The 13398-nt window shown below is 41.0% G+C and overlaps 1 protein-coding gene across 1 annotated transcript in view; it reads left to right on the forward strand.

The window, feature by feature from the left end:
* Orb2 (cytoplasmic polyadenylation element-binding protein orb2) overlaps positions 1-13398 on the forward strand; it is a 141706-nt gene that overhangs the window by 14951 nt on the left and 113357 nt on the right. Inside the window, exon 2 of the mRNA XM_071703853.1 lies at positions 436-547. Within this exon, the coding sequence (XP_071559954.1) occupies positions 436-547 (112 nt within the window). The remainder of the gene's footprint in view (positions 1-435; positions 548-13398) is intronic.

Here is a 13398-nt window from a genome sequence, read left to right on the forward strand (position 1 = left end):
GTGGAAATTGAAAAATCCAAAATTCATGGAGTTTTATGCGCGACTTTTTGTATATTATAGCGAGAGCACCCTCGGTTCTTGTCTCGCGCGAGACAATCGTCGTAATGGAGGCCCGCGAGTATCGTCCGCGCGAAATTAAATGAACCAGGCAAACATTTCGTCACTGACGCATTTCGAGATTAAGATTTGTAGACTTGCAAAAAAAATATACCATATTCTATTTAGATACCGCATATTCAGGTCAGGATACATAATTGCGAAAGCTATTTGTCGAGCTATAATTACTTCGTATCTCCCATTTATCTGCTAATTGCTTAAAATTATTTCTAGTATCGATATTAAAAAGATAGTTTTTTCTCGTAAAACATAATGCTACAATTATTACAGGAGCCATTACGAATATAAAACTCATGGTGTCTCCTCGATATTTTCCAGGATCGTATGACGGCTAATGGAAACTCACCGTTAGACAACATGAGGACTTTGGAACACTATCTGAGCGACATAATGCGAGCCGGCGCGGCGGATACCCCAGAACATCTGAAAGGTATGTCTCATATCTTCCTAAGCTGCGTGCAATTGAGACGACATATAACGAGCCTGCAATATTCGCAAAAGTAACGGTTCACGTGTTAACACCGTTAAGCCAGAAATACTGGAAAATCCCTTGAAATCTTGTGTCGTAATTGCAGCGAGTTATGCTCTCTCTCTTACAACGGACGGGAATGTGTTAACAATTTCATGAAATACCTTACGAAAGCTCTTTACACTCCCACGTTACACTCCTAAAAGCTTCTATCAGTCTTATCTTTGAACCTGCGACTCGAATTTGATGCCGCAGATGCGACATCATGATACCGTAATTAGATGAACAGGTTTCTAACTTAAACTGTTAAAAAAAAAACAACGAAAAATAATAGTACTAATCTTAAAAGATGGATAAATGTAGGCTCATTAATTATGCGATAATATTAATTTGTAAATGACGCAACTTAATCGTTTACCATTATAAATGCACATAAATATAATCGCAGAGAAAATAGAACAACATATGAAAACTTGCACGTGTTACTGAACTTTACGCGTTATAAAATAGAAAAGAATAGGATCTCAATTATAGATCTCCTTCAAATAATTCGGAGATGTAAAGCATAAACTTGGCTGACTGCTACAAATTTTATATTATTGCGCGATAACGTGACAGTGACGAAAGGGAATACAACTTTTAACGCGACTTTATGGGCAAATTGGGAAAAACGCATTTTATGACGTATCGCCACAACGCTTTCCCGCTATCAACTTGTAGATTCCAATTATAGGAATAGGATCTCAATTATAGATCTCCTTCAAATAATTCGGAGATGTAAAGCATAAACTTGGCTGACTGCTACAAATTTTATATTATTGCGCGATAACGTGACAGTGACGAAAGGGAATACAACTTTTAACGCGACTTTATGGGCAAATTGGGAAAAACGCATTTTATGACGTATCGCCACAACGCTTTCCCGCTATCAACTTGTAGATTCCAATTATATGTCGCGTAGCGATAAAATATAGCGCGGTGTCCGCTACGGCTTACTTCTTTATGTTGACGTAGCGCAACGTTCGTGATCGTACACCGCTATATATATATTTCGCGCATCGATCTTCAGTCGTAACGTTGCATTTAATGCACCGTTTGATTACGTCGCTTCGAGTCTACGTCTATTACATGGAGAGTGCACTCGAGGTCGATCGCCTCGATATGAATCCGCGTAAACGTGCGACATAACGATGCCATTGAAATTGAAGAGCAATTAGCGCGCGAAACCGAGCGCGGGATCTACATGAAAATATTTCCTAGTGCCATTCAGCGTTCTGCAAAATTGTAATCCTATCACAAGTTTATTTGTGACGGTTTGCGGTAATATAATCGACCTGACTACAGGACGAACGAATGATTTTGTACAAATAGAAGGAAATACGTGTATCTATTTGAATTGATCCGTTACACGTACGCTGTACGCGAAATACTGTTATGCCATGACACAGCGGCGATCTTTACATGAATGGGCCTCTTACGGTAGGACCGGGGGACCAATCGAATAACTAACCAACCAACTCAACCCCGAATGATCACTCGACGCACCGTCGGGGCACTCCGCACCCTCCACTCGACGCGATTCTACTCACTTTACGTCGGCACGTAGAGAGACGACGCCATGCAACTATGCGGTGCGTACATACAGACGGACGGATGAACGGACGTACATCGTGTTGAGAAGAGTGAGAGGGTGAAAGATGTGAAGGCAGGACGACATGCGTCTCGTCTGCGACGTTCCTCCTCTAACCCTTTCACTCCTCATTTTCTTTTTTGTGCCCGACCTGTCTGCCGGAAGAGAAAGAGAGAGAGGAAGGAAGAGGGGAGCAGAGAGGGAGAGAGAGAGAGAGAGAGAGAGAGAGCCGACGAACCCCTCAGACGAGCGTTCTCGCACCCTGTAGTCAAGGGCAAGGGTGCCAGCGCTGAGAGTCTACCGTGTCGGGCAGTTTCCGTACGACGAAACCGTACAACAACCAGAAGAGGAAGAGAGAGAGAGAAAGAGAGGATAAACGGGATCGGGGGTTGGACACCGCGGCGCGAAAAATCTCAGATTTTTCCCTAGCGAACATCAAACGAACCCGTCTACTTGATCCCGAAAGGGTTCGCCGCGAAAGTCTTCTTCGCCTCAGAGAAACGGGCGATGGTGCAAATAGGAGAGCGCTGAGTTTAGCGGAATGACTATAGTCCGGCATCGTTGGGATTTATCGATCGCACCGCTGCTTCCAGAGAAGACAATGCGAGCGCTGGAGGTAGCTACCATTGACGGGTCACGAAGAGGGTAACCTGGATTAGGTGGGTGTATGATAGTTGGGTATCTATGTTCCTGGCGGGTGCATGGTGCATTACTGAAGTTGCTGGGAGTGTTCAACGGGAAATTAGGACGATGTGATAGAGCGTTAATGTACCCTTTCATAGTATTGTCGGAATTATTCCTCTTTACCCCTAGGGACGAGAATGCTCTTACAAATGATGTAAAAGAAAGATACCTTATTTGAAAAATTACGAGAGGTCTACAGTTTATATTTGTTTCTTTCAATTATTCTCTTCCATTGTAACGATAATAACTTTACTCATTATACTTCGTCTTTCGAGGATCGAGTTGTTTTTAAATTATATCGTGCTATTGATTGGGAAAGTATAGAAAGAAAGACATAACTTTGAGCACGTTCGATAGACTGGCACCTTCATTGTTTCGTATAATTATCTTGAAAATTGTTGGGATGACGTCAGCGGTCTTAGTGGCGAGAGGTTCTTTTGTTTTAATCCACTGCGCGCCTCAGCCGCAATTAAAATCTGATCCGTTGGAAAATAAAGTTAAATAACGATGTAGTATATAAGTGAAGCCGCGTCGATAGCAGCGGGAAGTGTCAGCTTCTCACAAAAGAGGAAGATGTGCAGAAGAAGATGAGCGACGACTCTTAAGAGAGCGGATGACGGAAAAAGTGATTGATGAGAGGAGGACTCGTGGAGAGACGATTTTACAAAAAATATATATATTATTTTCTACAAATATAGATTTCTCTTCAAAGAAATCATCTTAAGAAAAGAGCTTTAAAAGCTTAAAGAAGATTATTATTATTACATTACTTTCTTTTGTTTCCACTATTTGTGCCTAAAATTTACAAGTACTTATAAAAAAAAATATTGCACAGAAAATACGGTATTCTCTGTATTCTCTCATAGTAAATATTAATGACATAATAACTGCAGTTATATTTATTACAATGGCATTCGAATGTTATTCAACTTTAAACTTTTCAAGAATATAGGCTCTTTAAAACATTATTTTAGAAATTAATTCTCCTCACGGCAGCTTGCGCGGAAATACGAAGTAATCGGGTTCAAGCATCGCCCATTCTGGATTATAAAGTTTCAAATTCTCGAAGTTTATCGGCGCGTCCGGTTTCCGGTATACGGTACGTCTATTAGGAGGAAAACTTTATTGAAGTTTTGCGGTAGGGCCAGGCGAAGTGAGTTGTGCCCGTTCTCCTGCGGAGATGATTACGCTAACCGATGTTACCTCCGAATTTTCTAAAAACTTGACCTACTGTCACGATGCTAAAGTGGCACGACGACACATTTTTCGAGATGGCATTGCGGCAAGTACGCCCGCTCAGCGCCGCTTCACAAAGCCTCTGAGAAGAGAGCTTTTTGCTAAAAGATAAAGCTATTCTGGCTACGAACTTAGCTTAGCTCGCGCCCTTTTCACTTCGAACTTTCCGTGTGAAAAATAGCACTTTAAATTTCTAATTTATCTTAGATAACGTCCGTTTCTTCTTGGCTACGATTATCTATAGAAAGACAAATATTCAAACTAAAATGAAAGATTTTAAGTAGATAAATAAGAATAATATTTGAAAGCTTGTAACACACGCATATATACATGTGTACATTACTATTGAGATATTTATCTCAATAGTATAAAATAGAGAAAGGCTAAAGAAACATATAAAAAACGTACTTATCCATATATATATATGTACTCGAATTAAATAGTCAAATATGAATAATTATCTAATCTAGAAAACAATATTTCTTTGAGCTAAACTTATTATTATTTCATTTCTCTCACGTGACGTTTCTTAAATTAAAATATCGTTACACGTGACTAATACAGTACAGAAAGCTCTCGCTGTTGATAATAACGTATAGAGGGTTGGGCAAATTTATCTTGCCCCTTTAATAAATGTAGTTTCATTCATGGATACGTGAGCGAATCACCCACGGTCACCTCTGAATAAACGACGATGCGAGGCGTTTAATATACGTTTCGCGCGTCCTTGAACAGCGCTGGCTTTGTAATTTCATTTTCTGACCTATATGTAACTGTCATGTAATCAGCTAGTAACACGACAGGATTCGTAGAGGGTGGTTTTAACGGCCGCGTTCTCCAGCCACCTAGGGTTTCATTGGATTATGTATTTCATCCCCCGTTCTCTCTCTGTCTCTCTCTGTTTCTCTCTCTCTCTCTTTCTCTCTTTCTCTCTTTCTCTTTCTCCTTCTCCCTTTACTTCTCGCTTTATCCTTCAACACCCCTTCCTCACCTCTTCTCGAGTCGTACATAAACGTGTACATATAATTGAAAAAGTGAATGGATAACGAGAGTGTACGTGCACATATCCAGGCTCACCGCACCGTCACGACCTTGAGAGAAAACAATTGATGCATGTGTGCATATATTCCGTGCTTTCAAATTAAACGCGGAGTCTTCTTAACCGGTGAAAACGTTTTGTGGGGATGTTTTGTGAGGAAACTATACGTAGAGAGGAACGTGAAATACGGTATTTCAACAGAAATCTAGATCCCACGGCGAAAGACGACGTTGGCTAATGCTATTTTCTTATTTACATTGAACATAATCCGCGACACACCGTATAAATAAAACGTGGAATCAAGTTTTCTATATTTAACGCCGAATGTGCGAGCGCGTGATAATAATATTTAATAAATCAGCAAGTACGTCCATAAATATGTGAGCGTTCAAATACACTTCGCTACGTTAGCATAAAGAGAGTTTGTCTCGATATAAAATCAAATACGTTAAACAGAAACCACATTCTGCATCAGATTTAAACTCGCCATATCAGAAAAAGAAATATCGTATTTTCTCTTACGATTCTGCATAAGTGGTGCGGCGTGATCGATTCTCAGAAAACAGTCTGTTATATGTAGAAAATTAGATCCGAGGAGGCATCAAGTGTACTGCCGTTCTGCGAGCACGTGCTCCAATACGTCTTTATCGATTTTACAAAGTTCGACTTGGTTCCAAGAACCATGTAGATCGTGGAAGGTAGAAACGCGAAGAGTCAATGAACCCCTCGTTTCTACGATCCACTGTAAACCCGTTGCGCGATTTTATTGATTTTTCACAATCCGACGCGCTGCTTTTCCAGTTAGCGGAAGTGACTGCGCGCCCTTCCGCCGCTGCCCGCCCCCTTTTCTTTGAATTTAGGGTGAGAAGCCTGCCAGAGGAAGAATTGCACAAAGTCAATGAACTTTCTTTAATGAGAAACACTTCTACCGTGACGAATATCGTGAACTTCGGTAGATTTAACGAGTTTACATATTTTTCCTTTATCACAAATGTTCTTATCACTGACGCTCGCATTTCTACTCTAACTGTCAACTTGAACAAGTAGAATTTTTAAAAAATTTTGACAAGACAAATCTTCTTGCAGATATTTTATTTGTTTTTAATTATGTATTCGTCGAAACTGCACTGATCTCAGACTCGACGACGTTTTCCCGAAAATAATTGCGGAAATTCTCTTATCCTCCTCCAAGGTGACGAGCCTCTTTCTATGGGGTGGAAAGAGAAGAGTCGCTGATTGAGGTCGCGAGGCCGTTTCATCGACAAATCCACGGTGTGCCTGTCACGAGGTGGCGCCATCCAGATACGATATTGGCGGAGATTATATGAGGAGCCGAGGATGCGGGCGGCTATCGATCGTAGTCGATATGAGAAAACTTGGCGGAAGGACGCGAGGCTAAGGTAATAGTCGCGCCGCGACTGGTTTAATAGGGCCGATCGGTAGCCGACCTCTCGCCGGCTTTTTCCTTCAACTTTCGAATCTTCGTTACTCTCCTCCTTCACCAAGATGTTCCTCGGAAGAGGAAAAATATTGGATCCGTTCGTAGAACGTTGCGCAAGCTCTCCTTTTACGGATTCCGTTATCCTTCTCACGCTGAGAACGACAAGAACAGCGCTTGTCTTTTTCCTCGAAGGAAAATTATGTGATTTCTCGAATTTATGGCTGATACTGCCGTTCTAGGTTGATCCCTCGCAAAACCGCATACATTTCTTTAACATTTGTGGTTGATATAGTTTCAAAAGTCGATCAATTCTAAATGTAGTTCAACCATGAAAGAGACCTTGCTTTTTCGCATCATAACATTTTAAGGTATCGAAACAGGATGTCCGATATTCCAATTTGTTTTTTCCATTTTGATAGATAACAATTTATTATTGACGTTTTAATTTTTTTAATAACATATTAATAATTTAGTAATACTTACCGATGCCAAAGTAATTCTTTCATACTGCGAAAGCAAAGATGTCGTAACTTCTTCCATGACACAAAAGAATCGTTTCGCTCAAGAATTATTTACATTCCGACGATATGATACCATCTTCCGTAAGCCTGTGACAGATAAAGCGAAGAGCTATTCGCTATCTTGGTGTGTGTTTTTGGACTTTCCGCAGAGCGTCGAAGATTACAGATAGATCGGCATGCTCGAGAAATGAAAAAAGTTAAAATAAAAAGGCTAAGTTAGAATTAACGAGACACGTAAATATTTCTTGAAAATCGATCTTATTAGGATGCTTAAAATGACCAGTCCGCAGCTACAGCTTGAATTACTCGAAACTTGGTCGCGTTAGTCTACTACTTATCGCTTCGCTCACTTTGCACATATCATGCGTTGTTATCAGGCATTACCTCACTTTCTTAAGACTACTATCGGGCACGTTACGTGTCTCGCTGCGAGTTCCAAAAAACTTAAGTGGAGTAGTAGACACGCTGGTCCGCGTTACGACATTCGTACGTTCTTCGTATTACTAGTGTCTCGCCGATATCGCGAGCGTAATCTCAACGATGACCACAAATCTTCTCTTTTGCGACTCTACATGGTGCTCTTTGTAATTATTCATTAATAACTGTTTATTAACCATTTGTATATAATTTGTATAAATTATTTTTCACATGTTATTTACTTCTAATCTTATTTGCCAGAAGAGAATTTTTTTTTATTTAATCAAAACGAGAGCTATGATGAAACACATAATCGTAGGGATAAACGCACATGCCATGCGTCGCCGTATCGGCATGTGACTAGATCGTGGAATCTCGCTTATAAATATGACATGTACAGCAACCAGTGTTCGCGTCATCGCAACCAGACAGTGTCAGCTCCAAACCGAAAAGAAGCAAAATCGCGGAAACTCCAGCATCAAATCAAGCTTTGAATTAAGAGAATTCAATGACATTTTGTACATCAAATTAGCGTCTTTATTCGATTTTTCTCGTTTTGGAGAACGCGATGCTCCCCCTTAAAATGCGGAACGGCTCCACGCGGTTCGATAATTTGTCACCTCCTCCAGCCTTATTCTTAGGAAGTCTTTTATCACCGGAACGACGTCATGCTTTTTCGGGTGCGTTTTCGCATTTTTAGTCTGAAATTTGCTAGCGTGGCGGTGTCACGATGTGAGATAAGGTTCGCGATTGCGATCTCGCCGGTACGGAGTGGGATATCGATCTAGGAAATGTCGGGGCCGCTCCGAGAGGAAGATTAGCAGTCGCGCGACGGCGCGCGGTCAGGTTGCCTTCTGCCAGGAGCCCGGGCTCTCGCTATTCGCATGTTCTCGACTATCGACCGAGTGCAGGTGGCTTCCAGGTGATCGACGAGCCAGAAAGGAGGAATTGCTGCCATCTCTGAGAAAGTACCGAAAGGAGATACGCTCGTTCGACGCCTTTAATTAAATGTACTTTCGCAGAGCGAGAGAGGATTATAATAAGCGAGCCGTTTATTATTTCTCTTGCGAAATTTTCTCCCGAAATGAAGAACGTCCGGTTGTTTCCGTCTATCGGAAACGGAACGAGATGGGTTGTCACGAAAAAAAAGAGAGGATTTCATACAAATATGATAAGATATAAAAACATTTCCATCTCTTTGAAAAAAATCCGCGGCAACATGATTTTTTTTATTTTAATGCGGAATCGATATTATGGAAGAAAACGTAATGAGAACGTCTGCGCTTTTATTTCGGGCTTTCTTCGCGAATTCACATTCATATACGATTCCTCTCACGCAAAATAGAACAAGGGCTTATTTAGAGCTGGATAAAGTTGGCAGTGCGCCTATTGACCGAATGCCACCGTCAGCCGCATTGCAGTGACCTGCGACAACATGCTAAAAAAATCGCGTCGAGGAAAGAGAAGCTCGTGACCGATGATTTTACAGAGCGTTAAATATTTACAGACGTCGATAGATATATTTTCTAAACACGTTATATTATTTATAAAAAATTATATAAAAAACGTTTAATTATTACTGACATTTTCTCTGACAACGATAGCTACATTGTTATCTAAATTAAAAATTATCAAGAGATTAATTTAATCAATCTCCCCTACAGCGGTGACGCAATAATATAGGTACATAAAATATATTGTAGATGTGTCTTGTAATACATCGTTCCTTGCTACGCATGCAGTTATATTTAGAGACATGAAATAAACTTTGAATAATATTTTCTAATGTTTTTTACGTTGAAAATTTCTAATGTAATTAAGATCAAATTTATCGTTGTTGTGCGTCTGTACACGGAGAGAATTTTTTGTTATATTTTACCCTTAAATTCACTACAAACTTGGACAACTTGGCAACCAAGGAATTTTTAAAATATACAAAAGACATTTTACAAACAACGTGATAAAAATTACCAAGCAGATTGGTAAATTTTGAAAAATTATTGAAATTTCCTAGATATATTTTAGTAAAATTAATCAAACATATTTTATATTTTAATGTAATAGATATTAATATCTTTTATTATGGTAGATATTAATCAGAATAGCTCGCATAAAATTCTTGATGGTACATGTTGTCCCACAACTACCATGATTTCAGGGTAAATTTTAAGAGAAAATTCTCTCCGTGTAATATAACATATAAGTAATCCAGAAATTCCACCCTTTAAAAGTCATGTTCGACGAAGGGTGCGTTACAATCAATGCAGAGGCTCGCATTTAGGGGAAATATGGCTCGTATCATTACTCGCGACGTGTTTTTTCGGACAAATTATAAATGAACATTTAACAGTATTCCGGATAGTCCTTTCGCCCCGCGCCATTAGCGGCATACATTTAAGCCGTTATGTAGCCTGTCGTCGAAACAAAGCTCCGCAAATATCCCGGAGGACAAAAGACCCCACATCAAAGAAGAAAAAAAGGGATTGAAGGGATGAGGAGGGAGGAAGAGCGGAGAGAGGCGAGAAAGGATGAAAGCGCCGGGTAGACGAATGAACGAGACACGAACGAGATGCGAAATCCTTCAGGAACGGCGGAAATCCCCCTTTTCTGGCCTCGCGCTCCTCGCGTGCCATCAAGGTCAAGTTTGAGTCTGCAGATTTATATCTCATGATATTTCCCATCTTTTGCGTATCCGCGCGTCCGCGTGCGTTTCTTCATATCTCGGCGTAACTCGCTGAATCATTCGAATCTCTGTTGGTTAAACACTCCGCAAGAACTCTGAAGCAAACGCGTCAGTTTGCGAAATCAACCAGAGGCGAATATAGAAAGACCAGTCGTTCATCGCTCTTCCTATATTTGCGTTCCGCGCGCCGCGCCGTAAGATTTATTTCCGCGTGTTTATGAGTGCGTTAACGTTGACATCGGCCACCTCCAATCGCGGCGAATTAACGCTAAGGACGTTACGCTCTTATTATACGCGGCTAGTAATAATCGGCGGGTCAAACGATCGGGCGAAAGTCACGACACGGCTTATTCCTCTCGAGAGTTTCTCGACCCGTTCGAGAGACCACAACATTTATTTCCGCGGTCCTGCAAAACCGCAGCAGAATAATGTTCGCGTTCGTGCGATTCGCAATCGGCAAAACACGAGTACAGTTACGATTCTTCTTAGCGGTTTGCAGCTCGCGCTTACCTATTCGTTATCTTAATAATTTTCGGAATATTAATTCTAGATATATATCGGGATTATATACTCTCTTAACGCTAAGAACATTTAAGGAATCGAGAAATCGAGTTCGAACGCGCCAAGAATCTTAAAGCTAGGATGGAACATTCTCTCTGGGCTGTTCCATAGATTTGTAATTTTTATGTTACGAGATTGATGTCACGTTTACGTAGAATTTTATCTTTTCTTATCCTGTGTATTGTTAAAGTAAATACACGTTAACAAACGTTAATAAACGTTTAATCTAATGGAACCGTTACGTCGGCATCAATTATTAGTGTAAGCACTGTAAGCTATAACGCGTTTCGTTCTGTGTTAAATTAACGTGTATTCTACGAGGAGGATGATTGGAGGGCGAAGCAGACTCGGCGATTGGCGAACACCGAGGCTTCAAAGCCGTATCCGATTAATTGATACTTAATCGTTTGATTACGCGAAAGAGCCGCTCTACCTCGGGCTCTAGCGCAGCGGGTTCATTAGGGAAATTAATAAGCAGCGTCCTCGATGCCGCGCATTTGCAAATAGCTTCTTTCCCCAGGCACTCTGCGTCGCAATCGAATGCCCGACGGGATCGCTCGTGAACTAAATCGATATCGAAACGTTCGAACCGCAAAAGTATACAGATACTCTACCATGATTCGATAAACACACACGACAGATTTACAACAACTCGCAACGAGTATCAACAACTTTTAGATATAACTTATTTTAACTTTTATATTTATAGACATTGGACTGAACTTTAGATATTTAAAGAAAGAAAACGAGGAGAAAAGTTTTGAAATCTTCAATATTTAAAAACTAAAAACTTAGAATAGAAAACGTATAAGTCAGAAAAATGACATAACAATATGCTGAGTCAGTTAACAATTAAATAACAATTAAATCACACATTACTTGTTGTATTTCAAAAAGACACTAAGTTCTACATAAAAATAAAAATAAAATTGCTATATGTTATATACTATATGTTATATATTGCTATATGCTATATAAATTATTGTATGTAAAACAATTTAAGTCACAATTATTTCTAAATAATAATTTATTATTGAATATAAAAGCAATCTTACTTTGTACGGCGGACGGAAGTTCATGTTACAGTTTTTCCGCGCAATGTAACAGACTCGGGGAGGGTTACATAAAACGCGATCCCAAGAAAAAAAGAGACAAATAAGAATATCCCGCGTAATATAGCCTTCAGGATTCTCACTTTGTCAATCTGACGATAGTATCTGATGTTGCGGAGGGGCGTAAACGAGAGAATCAGAGTGTTCCACCCAATCGAGGTGCAATTAAGACTTTTTTTGCCGTTCCGAGCGAATTCTCTCCTTCCTTCCACATCGCTTCTGCTTCCCATATCGTATTTCGGACTCTTCCAGTCCCATCATACACTTACTCCCCCCCCATTCTGTATCCCTCGAAGTCGATTCCTTCGTAGCACGTGAGCGAGTACTTTCTTTTTCTTTTGGGTCACCGTCCGAAATTATCCCCGGCGTCTTTAATTGTATTTTCTTCTGTCGTTAGTAATCTATCTTTTCGTTTCCTCGCCAATTGCCTTTCCCGACTCTTTTTTATCCGCGGTTTTCTTCGCGTCATTCCCTGTCTCCCCGTCTCGGCATTTCCGGGATCTGCTGATGAAGTTTTAATACGCTTACATCGAATTACGTTTTACTTTACGTTTTCTTAGTCTATAATATTGGTAAAGAACTTTCCGCGACTGCATCTCCCATCATCAGATATATAAAATCAAGCTTAAGATCTGGAATTTCCTATGCGGATCTTGTACCTTGTTTTATATACTTGCAATCTTCTTTAAATATTCCACATCTTTCCTTCTTAACTTGCGATACACTTATCTTTTTTTCACAATGCCCTTGCGCGAAAATTTCATAGTATAATTCAAAACTATTCGGATAGCTCAACAGAGTTATTCCGTTATCACACGTGCGTGAAACTTGACGTAATCAAAGCGACACCATGCAACCTTAGAACGATAGAGTGCTGCATTGCATTGGCAAGTAGCCCGCACGACACGCGTGCGATTACGCGTAAAAAGGGAGTTATGAAGAAAGAGGCGAGAATGTAGGGGGAATGTAAGGGTATCTCGGCAAAAGGCAAGAAAGTAGAAACGCGATGGTAAGAAAGGAACGATAGCTTGGGGGAACGAGACGAGCGGCGCGGCGGGGGAGGGATGTTTTCAGCGATATCGAGGTCAGCGTGAGATGCGCGATTAAGTTAGGGCCGTAGAGTGGCTTGGTAGGCTGTAGATTCTCTCATCAATCACCCCTGCCCCTCGCCTCGCACCCCTCTTTTCCATGCCCAGCACCATAGACCAGATCCATCAACAGCGTCATTTGCGCGTATCTAGGGGTGGATCCGACCGCCGGCGTAGGATATTGACCCCCTCTCCCTCTCGCCATGGCTTTCCTACTTCCCCCTTCCCCTCTCTACCCCGATCCCCCCCCCGGATACTGCTTTAAGGCCGTTTATCGCCCCCACGGTTATGCCGGGGCCGCAAGAATGGCCGCCTTCGGGCACGGTCAAGTTTTGTGCGCCTCCAGAGAAATTAGCTGGCAACCGCGTTACGTGCGAGCGTAGCGTAAGAGCCGCATAAC

This window comes from Temnothorax nylanderi, unplaced genomic scaffold, assembly GCF_030848795.1.
Source record: "Temnothorax nylanderi isolate EJ_2023f unplaced genomic scaffold, tnyl_v1.0 TNYL_tig0037_pilon, whole genome shotgun sequence".
Classification (NCBI taxonomy): domain Eukaryota; kingdom Metazoa; phylum Arthropoda; class Insecta; order Hymenoptera; family Formicidae; genus Temnothorax; species Temnothorax nylanderi.